General features: G+C 44.3%; 1 protein-coding gene across 3 annotated transcripts in view; it reads left to right on the top strand.

Annotated features, from left to right (window-relative positions):
* The window catches only part of LOC144491523 (neural cell adhesion molecule L1-like protein), a 554,136-nt gene that overhangs the window by 172,693 nt on the left and 363,882 nt on the right, over positions 1-17,561 (top strand). For all 3 annotated transcript variants that reach the window (XM_078209437.1, XM_078209436.1, XM_078209438.1), the window contains 2 exons: positions 7,418-7,529; positions 9,334-9,518. In XM_078209437.1, coding sequence (XP_078065563.1) covers positions 7,418-7,529; positions 9,334-9,518 — 297 coding nt within the window. The remainder of the gene's footprint in view (positions 1-7,417; positions 7,530-9,333; positions 9,519-17,561) is intronic.

Below are 17,561 nucleotides of genomic sequence, written 5' to 3' on the forward strand. Positions count from 1 at the left end.
AAGGGCTTACCTTGGAGGTTTCAGCCTCATTGTTCCACAGGAGCAAGCTGAGGGTAAGAGAGTTTGTTTCTGCATTTGATTTATTTATTTATTTTTCAGTGATTTTTGTGTTAAAAATCGGAGGTTTTTCCCAAAACCGGAAGTAGGCCCAGGAGAAGCCTGGGAGAGTTTTTGGAGGGTTTAAAAGCAGGCCGCACTTTTGAGCAGGCAGCGTCGGGAGCGGGCAGTGGAGTGAGCAGGGAGCAGAGTGTGAGCTGTAAGGGCTTTGGCTCACAGGGCTTCGGCGGATACGAGGAAGGTTGTTTGTTTTTCTTCTGTTCCCCCTCTTTTTGTTTGATCTTCCAAAAACTAAAAAGGAAATGGCAGTTATGAGTGGGAGGCCAGTATACTGCATTCGGTGTGAGATGTGGGAGTTCCTGGAGATGACTTGCCTCCTGGAAGTCCATATCTGTGCCAGATGCGTGGAACTGCAACTCCTGAGGGATCGTGTAAGGGAGCTGGAGCTGCGGCTCGATGACCTCAGTTTAGTTAGGGAACATGAGAGATTAATAGATAGAAGTTATAGTCAGGTAGTGACACCAGGGTCTCGGAAGGAAGACACGTGGGTCACAGTTAGGAGGGGTAATAGTCAGAAGGGTGATGTGCCAGAAAGTACCCCAGTGGCAGTCTCCCATAAAAGAAGGGGATGGGCAACAGATGGGATAAGGGAAGGGAGTGTGAGCAGTCTGTGGAGGGATCCCCTGTGGTTGTCCCCCTCCAAAATAGGTATATTGTTTTGGATACTGTGGAGGGGGATGACCCTCCAGGGGTAAGCCACGAGGACTAGATCGCCTGCACGGAGACAGGCTCAGGGGTCCGGAAGGGAAAGAAGGGGTTTAGGAGAGTGATAGTGGTGGGGGACGCAATGATTAGAGGCACGGACAGGCGGTTCTGTGGGAGCGAATGAGAATCCAGGATGGTAGTCTGCCCCCCTGGTGCCGGGGTACTGGATGTCTCTGAGAGGGTAGGAAGCATATTAAAAAAGGAAGGTAGTCAAACAGACGTAATTATACACATTGGTGAAAATGATGTAGGTAAGAAGAGCAGGGGGGTCATACGAGAGAAATTCAGGGAGATGGGTGCTAGGCTAAAAAGTAAGGCCTCCAGGGTAGAAATCTCTGGACTGCTCCCGGTGTCTAGTGCAAGTGAGGCTAGGAACAGGGAGATTCTACAGTTGAACGCATGCCTAAAGGACTGGTGCAAGAGGGAGGGTTTTAAATTCATAGATAATTGGGAAGTCTTCAAGTCAGGATGGCAGCTGTACAGAAAGGATGGGTTACACCTTACCTGGAAGGGAGCAAATATCCTGGCTGGGTGTTTTGCTAGAGTGTTTCGGCAAGATTTAAACTAGTGTGGCAGGGGGGTGGGGAACAAAACAGTAGGTCAGTAAGTACTGAGGCTGGGGTTGAGCTGGGAGCCAGGGCAAGGCTAGCTAAGAAGAGGTGCTGTCTGGAGGAGGATGACCTGAGTGAGCCTGGAGGTCTGGAGTGCATCTGCTTCAATGTGAGGACGAACTTAGGGCCTTAATGCTCACGCGGAATTTGGATGTGGTTGTGGTGACGGAGACTTGGTTAAAAGAAGGACAGGACTGGCAGCTGAATATTCCGGGGTATAAGTGTTTTAGGCGAGACAGAGGAGGGGCTAAAAAAGGTGGGGGAGTAGCGATATTAGTTAGGGAGCATATTACCGCGGTGCAGAGGGTAGACAACTTAGAGGGGTCATGTACTGAGTCACTGTGGGTGGAACTCAGAAATAGGAAGGGTGCAGTCACTATGCTGGGGGTGTACTACAGACCACCCAACAGCCCACGGGAAGTGGAGGAAAGGATATGTCAGGAGATTCTGGATAGGTGCAGAAAAAATAGGGTTGTTGTAGTGGGGGACTTTAATTTCCCTGGTAGAGACTGGAAAGTGCTTAGAACTGGGGTTCCGGACGGGGAGGAATTTGTAAAATGCATACTGGAAGGTTCTTTGGAACAGTATGTAGATAGCCTGACTAGAGAGAGGGCTATACTGGACCTAGTTCTGGGAAATGAGCCCGGTCAGGTCGTCAAAGTTTCGGTAGGGGAACATGTGGCAAATAGTGACCACAACTCTGTTAACTTTAGGATAGTAATGGACAAGGATGAGTGCTGTCCTATGGGCAGGGTGCTAAATTGGGGGAAGGCTAACTATAGCCGGATTAGGCAGGAATTGGTGGACGTTGATTGGGAGAGGATGTTCGAGGGTAAGTCCGCGTCTGGCATTTGGGAGTCTTTTAAGGAACAATTGATAAGGCTGCAGGATAGGCATGTGCCTGTAAAAAGGAAAGATAGGAAAGGTAGGATTCGAGAGCCGTGGATAACCAGGGAAATTGAGGATCTGATTAAAATGAAAAGAGAGGCGTATGTTAAGTCCAGGCAACTGAAAACAGATGGAGCTCTGTAAGAATACAGAGAGAGTAGGAAAGAACTCAAATGGGGAGTTAGAAGGGCAAAAAGAGGTCACGAGATGTTCTTGGCAGGCAAGATTAAGGAGAATCCTAAGGCATTCTATTCGTACGTGGGGAACAGAAGAGTTGTCAGGGAGAAAATCGGACCTCTCAGGGACAAAGGAGGGGAATTATGCTTCGAACCCAGGGGAATGGGGGAGATCTTGAATGAATACTTTGCATCGGTATTCACAAAGGAGAGGGATTTGTTAACCGGGAGTGTCTCGGAGGGAGGTGTTGACCCGTTAGAGAAAATCTCCATTACAAGGGAGGAAGTGTTAGGTTTTTTAGGGAACATTGGAACTGACAAAGCCCCAGGGCCTGATGGCATCTATCCTAGACTGCTCAGGGAGACGAGAGATGAAATTGCTGGGCCTCTGACGGAGATCTTTGTCGCTTCTTTTGATGCAGGTGAGGTCCCTGAGGATTGGAGGATAGCGAATGTGGTCCCATTGTTTAAGAAGGGTAGCGGGGATGGCCCGGGAAATTGTAGGCCGGTGGGCTTGGCGTCCGTGGTCGGGAAGTTGTTAGAGAGGATTCTTAGAGACAGGATGTATGTGCATTTAGAACGGAACAATCTCATTAGTGACAGACAGCATGGTTTTTTGGGAGGGAGGTCGTGCCTTACAGATTTGGTGGAGATTTTTGAGGAAGTGACGGGAATGGTTGGTGGGGGAGGGGCCGTGGATGTCGTCTATATGGATTTCGGTAGGGCATTTGACGGAGTCCCACATGGCGGGTTGGTTAAGAAGGTTGGGGCTCGTGGGATACAAGGAGAGGTGGCTGGATGGGTGGAGAGCTGGCTTGGCCATAGGAGACAGAGGGTAGCAGTCGAAGGGTCTTTTTCCGGCTGGAGGTCTGTGACCAGTGGTGTTCTGCAGGGCTCTGTGCTGGGACCTCTGCTGTTTGTGATATGTATGGATGATTTGGAAGAAGGTGTGACTTGTGTTATCAGCGGGTTTGCAGATGACACGAAGATGGCTGGACTTGCGGATAGTGATCAGCATTGTCGGGCAATGCAGCGGGATGTGGATGGGCTGGAGAGTTGGGCGGAGAGGTGGCAGATGGAGTTTGGTCCGGATAGATGCGAAGTGATGCATTTTGGAAGAAATAATATAGGGTGGGGTTATACGGTGAGTGGCAGAGCCATCAGGTGTGTGGAGACACAGAGGGACCTGGGTGTGCAGGTCCACAGGTCCTTGAGGGTGGCAACACAGGTGGAGAAGGTGGTGGAGAGGGCATGTGGTATGCTTGCCTTTATAGGACGGGGTATGGAGTATAAAGGCTGGAGTCTGATGATGCGGCTGTGTCGAGCGCTGGTTGGGCCGCATTTGGAGTACTGCGTCCGGTTCTGGTCGGCGCACTACCAGAAGGACGTGGAGGCGTTGGGGAGAGTGCAGAGAAGGTTTGCCAGGATGTTGCCTGGTATGGAGGGTCTTAGCTATGAGAAGAGATTGGGTAAACTGGGGTTGTTCTCCCTGGAAAGACAGAGAATGAGGGGAGATCTAATAGAGGTGTACAAGATTATGAAGGGGATAGATAGGGTGAACGGTGGGAAGCTTTTTCCCAGATCAAGAGTGACGATCACGAAGGGTCACGGGCTCAAGGTGAGAGGGGCGAAGTATAACTCAGATATTAGAGGGATGTTTTTTACACAGAGGGTGGTGGGGGCCTGGAATGCGCTGCCAAGTAGGGTGGTGGAGGCAGACACGCTGACATCGTTTAAGACTTACCTGGATAGTCACATGAGCAGCCTGAGAATGGAGGGATACAAACGATTGGTCTAGTTGGACCAAGGAGCGGCACAGGCTTGGAGGGCCGAAGGGCCTGTTTCCTGTGCTGTACTGTTCTTTGTTTTTTGTTCTCACTGGCCTGTAGTTCCCAGGCTTTTCCCTGCAGCCCTTTTTAAACAAAGGCACAACATTTGCCACTCTCCAATCTTCAGGCACCTCACCTGTGACTATCGATGATTCATATATCTCGGCGAGGGGACCCGCAAGCTCCTCCCTAGCCTCCCACAACGTCCTGGGATACACTTCATCAGGTCTCGGGGATTTATCTACCTTGATGCGCTTTAAGACTTCCAGCCGGGATACTTAGTTGGATGAATTTGCAGTACTCTGTGCATCATGGAGTGCTGCAGGGGCATTCACGCTGGTAAGATGGGGGTGGGCGGGGGGGCCTTATCCCAACCGAAAGGCTGGAATTAGTGTGCTGAGTGGGCCACTGCGCCTGCGTCGATCTATCAGTGGGGAAATCGATGCATGCTCAGGCCCCCCATGGACGGCCTCCTAATCACCAGCCTCCACGATCACCTGCCTCTCGATTGCATCCCTGCCAACCCACCCATCACCCCAACCTCATTCCATGGCAAGCCCCGACTCCCCTTCCTCTCCCATGACCGATCCGATCTTCGATCCTTCATCTCCCACTGGTCCCTAATGCAGAGTGCTTAGCGCCACCCCCCCCACCCCCCTCCATACCACCATTGATTGGCCCCTCCCCCTTGGCTGCCCATTGGGCAGTGCCAGGGTGCCAGGCTGGCACTGCCTCAGGGGCACCCCCTTACCTCCAACATCCTGGGGCAGGGGCTTCAGTGGCCTCTGTCCACACCAGTTGGGTGATGACGCCTGATCCCCATTGATGGGGACCAGCTTTAATCCCGGCTGGTGGGAACCTCTCCTGAGGGGGTGTGGGGGGTCACATTAGCCTACTGCAGTTACAGGACAATTCTCCTTTTTACCTCCTCCGCCAAGATGTCCAGTGCAACATTTGAAAATGTTGGAGCCTGATCTCTGCTATGTTGTGTCCCTGATCAGATACACTTTCTGCAATACTGCTGGCACCTGCGTCAGCCACAATGGACCTCCTTTAAGAGGTGCTGTCTAGATTAAAGTGGTGCAGGTTAGCTTTAAATGGTGCTAGCCTCTCACAATATTAGCCCCTGTCAATATGTCGAGCTAATAAGCAGCAGAATCAATGCTGACTGTACACAGCAATTGTTGATATAAGCAGACACAACGAGGTTACCTTCCAGCCTGAGTTGTGATCGAATGCTGCAGGTTAGTTGTGCATCATGTTTTATGCACACATTTTCAGGGGCTACCAAATTTACTGCCACTTAGTTAAAATAGAGACAAAGTACGATTAAAGGTTTGAAACACAAAATGGTGGAACGCAATGCTGCACATGGTTTCAATTGACATCTGAAGGTACTTATAGGAAAAAAGATACATTATAAAGCGTGGGTTAGTTGGTCTGAGGTCATTCCAATGATGTTGGGCTGGTTGAGGCGAGTAAACTTAACCGCTTTCAGAAGTGTACGTAATCTTGTGAAAGATGTAAAACTGTTTTGTTGCGGTAATATACCTGAATGAAATCATCATTAGTCAAACTTAGCTCATCATTTTAAAATGGCATGTTTGTTGTTTAGGAAGGAAATCAGGATGTCCTTTTCCACAAATCTAGAATTCTCAACCATAATGGACTGTGGATTGGAGCTTCAAGACTGAGATTGCTTATTTTTCTTTTAGTAAGGGATACGGCGCTAAGGCAGGTAAACAGGATTAAGGTACAGATCAGCCATAATCTGATTGAATGGCAGAACCAAGCGGCTGAGTTGCCTGCGGTGTTTCCTACTTTCCCATCCTTTAGCTGAGGTGTTAATCCAAATCCGCCTGTTCCAGTAGTTTGATGGGTGTTAAAGAAACATTTGTACCGTATAAATATAATCATAATTCATAAAGCTCAAAACTTGGTATTTTAAAATGTATTCCTATTTTTGTCCTCAGTTATATTTTCAAGATAATGGGTGCCATTTGCACAATGCATCACTCATTTGCCAAGAAGGAGAGCATGTGAAAGTTTTTCTTATGATTCTGATCCTGCTTTTTAAAGTTGATTTGGCATGGTGTGCATGGCTAGCTTCGTCATTTGAAGCCTCAGCTCTGTTTTTACTTGGATATTTCTGTACATGGTCAGAGATTCACCGCAACAATAAGTCCAGGGAGATAATTTATGTCCCATTTTTTCAGGGCACGTTGCACTTCAGAATTATTATATACCAAAACACCAAGACCACTAAAGCTGCCTTTATTTTTTCAATGTAAGAATATGTTCATGCTTTAGCTAATGGTCCAACTGTGACAGAATTTATTCCTACTTGTCAGCGTATATATGGAGCCTGACTTTGTCCTGTACCTTGATTAGTGGTCCCCTGTTATTGACTGAATGTACTGACATTGACCGGAATTCTCTGGCCAGCTGTTCACACCTGGCTGCTACTGCTGGCGAGACCGGAGCGAGACCGGAGAATTTTGTGCTGAGCAGAACCTCTGTTTACTGCAGCAGGATGGGAGAATCCCAGCTGTGGGTGAGGTGGGAGAGGCCAGCCCATTATAATGATACCCCTTGTGTCCCACTCTGAACGCTGTGAAGCAGGGATGTTCTTCTTTTGTAAGTTTAATGTAACACTTAACTGTGGGAAAAGGCATATAATACTGCAGGTTGACTTTTGCTGGTATAGTATGCATCTGGTAAGTGTCCTTTATACAATGACACATACACTGTTTAATTGTAAATTCAAAGTTAGTCAAATAAAATTATTCCGCTACTTTTGAGGGTGATATATATAAAAAAAAACAATATTCTAATACCATACAAATTTGGCAGAGAGCAAATTAATTTTTAACATAAGAGCCTCAGGTTGTATTGATTTATTTTCATATCTGTTCTTCTGAAATTCTTAGTCAAGCACTAACCAAATTAACACACATGACTTGCCACCTGCTTTGACTTTTGTTTAATTTGTTGAGCTTCTTGTCCAAGTCTTGCCATGGCTATCAATAAAAATCAACATTTATCTATTCACCCAAAATCAAATTCAAATTCAATTCCCTTTGTTTTGTAGCAAATTCAATAAAGGATCGGCCGCCAAGATTTCTGACACCTTCTGGCAGCAGCTCAGAGATTATTGCACTGCGAGGTGAAACTCTTGAATTGGAATGCATTGCTGAAGGCCTGTGAGTAACAAAGAAATAACACTTGAAGCAATTGATGACCCAAATTGACAGTACAAAGCAAACAGAGATATTTTAGTCTCCAAAAAAAAGGTCTTGAGTGGAAATCTAACACATGGAAAGTATGAATGCAAAGCTGAAAATGTATTTGATACAGTGAAACATGCCTTTTCTGTTACAGTGAAAGGTAATGGACCAAGTCTGCCCATTTTATTTCTGTCTAATCTACTACTGCGCAGCCAGTCAATGCTGTTGTTGGCAGAATTTCTGCACTTGCTTATTATTTGCATTTAAAGTTGTTTCTGTATTAGGTAATTGCAATATAAATAGTTGTCTGGTGGTACAAAACTTGAGTATTGCTTTTCATCATGCACTCATCAGGCCAATACACAAGAATACCAAATCTAAAGGGAACAACAATTTATTTGGTATGAGAAGAGAGTGTGATTGGTTGGCGAGTGGATTCTGAATGGTAAAGGCATTGCCATGGAAAATGCATCGGTCAGTTGACTAACAGTCAACTGCCAAGCATTGTAAGAAATTTAAACCTAGCAGCTTGACTGATTGGTCAAATATTGCCCTGAGGAATGAGCCTGCGAATGGCTGTCACTTGTTTTGTTTAGCGGAAACCAGTGCCAACCAATCAGCACTTTCTCCACATATAGAACATAGTAGAACATAGTACAGTACAGCACAGAACAGGCCCTTCAGCCCATGATGTTGTGCCGAGCTTTGTCTGAAACCCAGATCAAGCTATTTCCTCCCTATCATCCCGAAGTACTCCATGTGCCTATCCAATAGCTTCTTAAATGTTCCTAAAGTTTCTGACTCCACTATCCCTGCAGGCAGTCCATTCCACACCCCAACCACTCTCTGAGTAAAAAACCTACCTCGGACATCCTTCCTATATCTCCCACCGTGAACCCTATAGTTATGCCCCCTAGTTACCGCTCCATTCACCCGAGGAAATAGTCTTTGAACGTTCACTCTATCTATCCCCCTCATCATCTTATAAACCTCTACCAAGTCTCCTCTCAACCTCCTCTGCTCCAAAGAGAAAAGCCCAAGTTCCCTCAACCTTTCCTCATAAGACCTACCCTCCAAACCAGGCAGCATCCTGGTAAATCTCCTTTGCACTCTTTCCAGTGTCTCCACATCCTTCTTGTAGTGAGGTGACCAGAACTGCACACAATATTCCAAATGTGGTCTCACCAAGGTCCTGTACAGTTGCAGCATAACCCCACGGCTCTTAAACTCAAACCCCCTGTTAATGAACGCCAACACACTATAGGCCTTCTTCACGGCTCTATCCACTTGAGTGGCAACCTTTAGAGATCTGTGGATATGAACCCCAAGATTTCTCTGTTCCTCCACATTCTTCAGAACCCTACCTTTGACCCTGTAATCCACATTTAAATTTGTCCTACCAAAATGAATCACCTCGCATTTGTCAGGGTTAAACTCCATTTGCCATTTTTCAGCCCAGCTCTGCATCCTATCTATATCTCTTTGCAGCCTACAACAGCCCTCCACCTATATAGCATAAAGTGTTGCACCTTTTACCATTGTGTATTCTTGCAAATTGTCCTGGTGATTGCAAGACAAAAAGCTTCAACAAAAAATGTTTTTTTTTCAACAATAATCAAATCTAATATCTTCAATTATAATTCAGTAATTAGCATAAAAAAGATAATTAGTACGCTGGGTGAATTGTTAATTTAGTCCGATATATTCAGACTGTTTAGGACCATGGAATTCTGGTTTGCATGATCAGATTACCTCCAACCACTTGCTGTTTTCTCCACAGCCCCACACCGCAAATCTCCTGGACTAAGATAGATGGTGACATGCCTAAACGAAAAGCAACTGAAGAGAACTTCAACAAAACTTTGAAAATAATTAATGTGACAGAACTCGACGACGGAAAGTATGAGTGCAAAGCTGAAAATGTATTTGATACAGTGAAACATTCCTTTTCTGTTACAGTGGAAGGTAATGGACCAAGTCTGCCCATTTTATTTCTGTCTTAGCACCTTCAGTTTGATCACTTTTCAATAGGACAATGCTGTTTGCAAAGCATTTCCTCAGCAAATAGTACACCAATCAAATTGAATAAGATTTTAACTGTAACCCATTGAAAATATTTAACCTTTTGTGGTGAACCATAGATGGTTACCACTATGGGTACTTGTACATATGTTACTCTTGTTACTGTTGGGGTTAGGGTTTGGGTGTTCCACCTGTTATTATTGTTTATGTGGTACACTCCGTTCGGCTCCGCCTTCTTACAGGAGTATAAAGGTCACTGCTACTTCCTAGTAGCCCTTAGTCTGGGATAATATTGTTAAGTAGTGTGCTCCAATCTTGTTGTGAATAAAAGCCTTTATTCCCGGGTACGTCCTAGCCTCCCATGTGAATCAATCGCGCATCACCTTCCTAGAAACTTGCATGATCTAATGTGTAGTGTCAGCCATGGTTCAGTTTGTAGCACTTTTGCCTCTGAGTCACAGGGTTCTGGGTTCAAGTCCCACTGTAGGTTTTGAGCACAAAATATCTTCACTGACACTCCGGTGCAACACTGAGGGAGTGCTGCACTGTTGAATTGTGCCATCCTTCGGATGAAATATTAAATTCTCACCATCCGCCTGTTTGGGTGTTTGTCAAAGGTCCCATGGCACTATTTCGAAGAAGAGCTGATAATCATCCCTAGTGCCCTGGCCAAAATTTATCCCTCAATCAGCATCACGGTCATTATCGCATTGCTGTTAGTGGAAGTTTGCTGTGTGCAAATTGACAAATGCAAAAGTGCTCCATTGGCTGTAAAACTCACTGGGAGGTCTGGTAGTTGTGAAAAACTATATACAGGTAAGAAGTTTTTTGCTGTATGTTTGCCTTCTGAATAACTTCTAGTACAAAAACAATCAACACACTCCATTCAATTAATTCTTGTGTAAAAAATAGGCAAATCTTTGGAAAATGAAGCAAAACCACACAATTTCTAGATTAGACCACTAACTAAGTTAATTCTGTTTGGACTTTGTTTAAATGCTGTGAGAGCTGCTCTTGAGTTCTCTGCCTGCAGGCAGGACCAACCACAATGCCACAACATCCACCATGTGTAGGGTCAGCAAGCAGATCCTGAATCCACCCCACCCTAGCCAGAATGGGGATCGAACCCCATGCCATTGGCATCAATCTGATTCACACTGGCTGTCCAGCCAATTAGCCCACTGAGGAGTCAGAGTTGCTGTGGAAAACATACACATTTACCCGCGTGTTGTAGTTGTAATTAGTGATGATAGAGGCTCCAATTTTCTTTCTATCACATGGCTGACCAGGAACCCCTCTCACTCTTATCACCTGCCATTGGTGTAGGAAGGAATTTCAAGTTAACATGGCCAAACAGGTTGAGTATTAGCAAGGCATCTTTCTTGGCCATCAAGTCCTGGAGCTGGACTTGAACCGGAACTTCTGGCTCAGAGGCAGAGACAATGCCCATTACACCACAAGACCTCCTTCTTCCATAGCTGAGAAGATACAAGCTAAATCAAAAATGAGGACAGCTCATTAAGGTCCAATAAGGTCAATTTTGCCTGATGAGCCAAGTATTAATGATATTTAGAAATAGACATGTTACTTAACAAGATCTATTATTTAATTATTTTTGATGCATTATGCAACTGCATAAATTTGTGTATATGCAGGTTAAAGATGATCAGATAGTCCACAATAATAACGTAGATTGCACAATTAACATGGGTGCAAGTATCTTATAGCTCAATTGGTTTGAGTAAGTCTTATCTCTCGTACTTAGCACTAGTGAAAGGCCTCTGCTGTAATGGTTTCAGTATATTTAAGAATCATGGGTATGAAGTGTTTTTAAGATTTGAGAGAAGAGGAGAAGACCATATCTTAGATATTCTGTTCTGCTGATACGAAGACATGGGATAGAATTATGTCATTAAAAAAAATATTTATGAATCACATGGGGAATTTCAAGTTCAGTTTTGACTTGGAATCATTCACCTGCTCCAAGTGTTTGGTCACACCTGACCTAGATCGCAGCATTACCTATAAATATCAATATGGAAATGCAGCTCAAGTTCTGCCAGTTTCTCTTGTAAATCTCCCGGAAATATTCAGGAAACAGGAGATCAGTGAAAATGAAGAACTGAAAGAAATTTGCATTAAGAAAGAGGCAAAACTCAAAAATTAATTGGATCATGGTTGATAAATCTCCTGGACCAGATGAGTTGCATCCCAGAGGGTTGAGGTTGGTGGCTATTGAGATAGTGGATGCATTGGTAGTTATCTTTCAAAAGACTCAGCAATGGTTCCTGAAGACTGAAAAGTAGTAAATGCATTCCCATTATTTAATTAAGGTGGGAGAGAGTAAATGGAGAACTGTTCAAACTTGCTAGTTTGACATCAGCAGGAAAGAAAATGTTAGAATCTATTATAAACAATGTGATAACTGAACACTTGGAAAATAATGATATGATTGGTCAGAGTCAATATAAATTTTCTGAAATGAGTTTTTTGAGGATGTTGCTTGTTGCATAGATAAAGGAGAATTGGTGGGTGGCACAGTGGTTAGCACTGCTGCCTCACAACGCCAAGGACCTGGGTTTGATTCTGGCCTTGGGTGACTGTCTGTGTGGAGTTTGTACTTACTCTTCCCTTTGCATGGGTTTCTTCCGGGTGCTCCAGTTTCATCCCGCAGACCAAAGATGTGCAGATTAGGTGGATTGTCTCTTAGTGTCCAAAGATGTGCAGGTTAGGTGGATTAGCTATGGTAAATGTGCGGGGTTATGGGGATAGGGCAGAGAAGATATTGTTTTGGAGAGTCAGTGCAGACTGTATGGGCCAAATGGCCTCTTTCTGTATGGATTCTATGGATTTTATCAGTGAATATGATTTATTGGGATTTTCAGAAGTTTTTTGATAAGGTTCTACACAGAAGATTAGTAAACAAAATTAAAGCACATGGGATTGGGGTAACGTACTGGTATGGATTAAGAATTGATTGACGGAGAGAAAACAGAGGAAGAATAAACAAGTCATTCTCAGGATGGTAGGCTGTTACTAGGGCGCATTGCAAGGATCTGTACTTGAGCCACAGCTGTCACAACCTATGTAAATGTCTTGAATGTGGGGACCAATTGTAATATTTCCAAATGATGACACAAAACTAGGTGGGAGTGTAAGTTGTGAGGAGGATGCAAAGAGACTCTCGGGGGATTTAGGTAAGCTTAATGATGGATGATGCAATATACTGTGAATAAATGTGAAATTATCCACTTATAAAGCATACAGAAAAGCAGAGTATTTATCAAATGGTGAGAGTTTGAGAAGTGTTAATGTTCAAAGAACCTGGGTATCCTTGTTCAAAAATCACTAAAAGTTAGCATGCAGTTGCAGCAAGCAATTTTGAAGTCAGCGGTATGTTAGCCTTCATCACAAGGGGATTTGAGTACAGAATGTCATGCTTCAATTGTATAAAGCCTTAGTGAGACCACACCTGGAGTCTTGTGTACCACTTTAGCCTCATTATTTAAGGAAAGATATACTTGCCTTAGAGGGATCCCTGATATGTGAGGATTATCTTATTAGGAGAGATTGATGAATCTGTGCCTGTATTTTCTGGAGTTTCAAAGAATTATCTCATTGAAACTTGCACAATTCTTACAGGGAATGACAGGGTAGGTGTGGATATGCTACCTTTGGCTGGTGAATCTAGGATGACGGGATACAGGCTGGAATTTTAACGGCCTGCCCGCCACAGGAGCAGGTGAGGGGCGGAGCATGGGAATGCCCATTGATCTTGGGCAGGATTTTCCAGTTTTGGGATGAGCGAGGCCGTAAAACCCCACTCACAACCTCAGAATAAGGGGTAGACTGAGATCAGGGGAAATTTCTTCACTCAGAAGGGTTTAGTCTTTGGAATTCTCTGCCCCAGGGGACTGTGGAAGCTCAATCATTAAGTATGTTCAAGACAGAAATTGAAGGTTTCTGGATACTAATGACATCAAACGATAGTGGGAAAAAATGGTGCAACAGGTAGAAGATCAGCCACGATCTGTTTGCAGGGTATAGAAGTCACAATGGGCCAACTAGCCTATTCCTGCTCCCATTTCCTGTGTTCCAAGCTACAAGACAGTAGTGGGGAGCAATAAATATGCCAGTTAGCTCAAAAGAGTTCTCAGTCATTGAATGAATATGATTTGATCCTTTCCATTATCAGGTAGACAGTGGTAGGAGTAAGATGGGAAGGGAAATGGACCTGACCAAAGCAGTTATTTCCCCCAAAAACTGCTGATTGACCCTTGAAATACTGACTGTCAGTGTGAAATGCTGGGTTAGGGTTAGGAAGGAGGAAACCCACACAAACACAGGGAGAACATGCAGACTCCGCACAACAGTGACCCAAGCTGGGAATCGAACCTGGGTCCCTGGCACTGTGAGGTAGCAGTGCTAACTACTGTGCCACTGTGCTGCCCCAGAAGACTATCATCAAATCCATTCTAAAGACCATAGGCCTGCCGTATTGGAGACTAAAGATCATAAATCAGAGACTGAGATAACTAATCTTTAAAAGTGCAAGAGATTTATTTATATCCATTCTTTGTAAGTGTGGACTTTCTGTTTAATTCAGAGTAGATGAATGAGAAGAAATAACCTTATTTATTTTTAAACTCAGCAAAGCTTGCTGCTGAATTATTTAATTTTAATACACATTCCAGGGTAAGGAAGGACACATACAAAACAGATATTGAAAAAGTAAATACATTCTAAGGGTGACATTCAGTGTATGACTTTGGTTTTCAAAATCCTTGACTTCCCTGATTTTAAGTTAAAGTGCACCATCTAGTGGAAGTCTTTGAGAATGGTTTCGTAAATCTATTTCAAGACAGTAAAATTAAGTTTATTGATTACTGTCACAAGTAGGCTTACTAAATGTTGATTTAGTCAATTCAAATGCAAATCCATATGAGCTTCCCAGGCATAACTACTTGTAGGCTGTAAAATCTAAACCTGTCAGAGAATAACATGATATTAATTGATGGTTTACCAGAAAAAACAGTATAGTGGGAGCTCCTTCATCACATAGATGGTTTACTTGGTTGTGGTTCCTACAGTCCTATATGGGACAAAGGGCAACAAGACTCTGCTATCTGCCCTAGTCATTGCAACCTCTTATGCTAAGGCTAGGTGGTGTCTCACTATTAGAGGTTCTCCTTATGTGTACATCACTAGTCTTCGTTGGCTGGTGCCATTGTCTTCTGTCTCGTAATGACCATTCTACTGCCACGCAAATGGGGGATAGGTCCTGGAGACAAAATATATGTTCTTTCAGCCACCATCTCTCTATCTCAATGTCCCATCGGTGCCTCTGATCAGTCCTCTATCGCACTTCTCCATTGGTGATGCTGTGTCTATGCATGTAATGCCCAGAGTTTTACATATGCAGCGCTGGTGAAAGGCATCTAATTATGTGATCACACATTTGCTGTTCTCTTCCATGTCTTGCTGGCATAGATTGTAGTTAGTACCACTGTGGACATATAGAATCCCAGGCTCACAACCGTGTTGATGGTATTGTTGGATAACTAGATTGTTTTGGAAGACCAATGCTGCTTTGTTCATTTTTGTGTGGACTACATACCCTTCATGGAGATGTTGCTTCCTAGGTAGGCGAAGTGGTCAACGTTCTCAATTACTCAATGTTGATGGGTGGGCCTTGTTGCCATCCAGAGTCTTGTTGGAGCTGTGGAAAGGTCCATGAGCTCTGTGTGATGGTGTCCTTGTCATGTTTCAATAGCTGTGCTGGTGTTGCACCAATCTCAGCTGCTTTGTTGTTCGTTAGGCTCTAGATGGCTCTTGCATAATCAATTTTGAACATGGAGCTGTAGTTGGGATGGTTGAGGATCTCCTGAAAATGTTCCACCCAACTCGCCTCCTGCTCCTCATCAGTCAGTAGCATCCAGTCATCCTTGCCCTTGATTAGGTTTAAGTTTACTTATTAGTGTCACAAGTAGGCTTACATTAGCACTGCAATGAAGTTACTATGAAAATCTCCCAGTCGCCACACTCCGGCGCCTATTCAGGTACACTGAGGGACAGTGGCGGATTAACCATTAGGCTGAGTAGGCTTAAGCCTAGGGGCCCAGAAGGGAGGGGGCCCCGAGAGCAAAACAAATCACTAACTGTTCAGGTGAGTGTTCATTTTCAGGGAGGAGGAATGTGCAGACTTCACAGACAGTGACCCAAGCCAGGAATCAAACCAGGTCCCTGGCACTGTGAGGCAGCAGTGCTAACCACTGTGCCAATTGATTGATGCAATGGTGTTATGGTGTTGCTTCCCACACCAGTCAGTTCTCGTATGATCCTGTGCAGCATCTTGGAGTCATTCTGATTTGGTGCTTCTTGTGCCTCTCTGTTTTTAACTTGATCCATTCTTGTTTGGCTTTACTGCAGCTATTCTTCATAGCCCTATCCAGTCCTCAGGACTTCTTATGGTCTTCTTGTCTTTGTTGAATGTCCTTTTCCTGGTCTCTGTTGCTCTTTGCCAACATTCTTTCATCTATCAACTTCCACATTGAATCAGTGATCTCATCTTCTTTGTTGGTTCCTCTTCTCTGCCCAATGTTGAGTTCTTCACTCTCGATAAACCCTCTCTTTGAAGATTTCCCACTGCTACTCAATGTTACTTGATCTCAGTAATACTTCAATTCTGTTGGAGAAAGCCAGCCAGAAACTGTCCGATAAATCCTTGTCCATCAGTTTCTCCATTGCAAGTGTCTGTTGTGACATTGTCATCATTGCCTTCTTCAGCTTCAAGTGGATCTTGCCTAACACAGGACGGTGGTGATCCTACTTCAGCACCTCGACGAGTGACATCTTGTACCCCTTCTGCAGCTGGTACAGAAATATAGTCAATCTTGTTCATGGTTTCATCATCTGGGATCTCCATGTCTTTTTATGGATGTCCTTGTGCTTGAAGAATGCATTCCCAATGCTGAGCCCATTGCTGTTGCAGAAGGCCAGCAGACATTGGCCTTTCTGTTAACCTTTGGGGCCCAGTCATACTGGAAAGTCATTGCTAGTTTTCTTTGAGTTTAGTATGGAGGTCACCAATCGGTAGCTTGATACAACTGGGTGCCTCATCAAGCGTGAACTGTAATTGGTGGTAGAACTATTTTTTTTGTTGTGCCTGTTGGTGCATAAACTTGCAATGACTTTGGTGTGCCTTGAGTGAAATCTGGTGACGATGCAACAATTTAATGGCTTCCACCCAACTAGCACTTGTGCTGACCATCTACTGAGTATGAGTCCAACTCCATGCATGTACTGTTCTTCGTTCCGAGGGTACAGGATCATTGCACCCTCATCACTGTTTGTCCTGTCCACTGCATCTTAGTGATGCTGAACATGCCAAGTCGATTGGTACCAAAAGAGAAAATGCTGGAAAATCTCAGCAGGTCTGGTAACATCTGTGAGGAGAGAAAAGAACTAACGTTTCGAGTCCAGATGACCCTTTGTGAAAGAGTCATCCGAAATCTGGTGTTCGGAGACGCTAGCGGGCTGGGACGCCGAGTGCAAATCCTGCGCATCGGGCACTGCTGGAATCTCCCAGCCCGCTGTGCTAAAAAATTAGCGCAGCGGGTTGGGAGAATCACCTCCGATATCGTTTGGAGTCAATGTCAGTTTTTCATTTGAAATAGCTTTGCTCCAAAAGTTACTCATTTATTTTGTATGATTTATTTTAAAACCTTTTTTTCCTTTAAATACCTTTCGCTGTCTTTTATTCTAGATATTGCTGTTTGTTAATAAATTAGCATTGATGTGAAGGAAACACCATCTCCAAGATATTCACATCTTATGCTTAACTCAGATGGAAGTTGAGCTTCACTTTACAGATATTTTAAGCCAGAATTAATGGTTTATATCGGATCGGATAAAACAACTCATTCCTGACACTGATCTTTGTATATACAGAGTAGATTTGGATTCAATGTTATGAACATTTTCAGC

The sequence above is a fragment of the Mustelus asterias genome, chromosome 3 (genome assembly GCF_964213995.1).
Source record: "Mustelus asterias chromosome 3, sMusAst1.hap1.1, whole genome shotgun sequence".
NCBI lineage: Eukaryota > Metazoa > Chordata > Chondrichthyes > Carcharhiniformes > Triakidae > Mustelus > Mustelus asterias.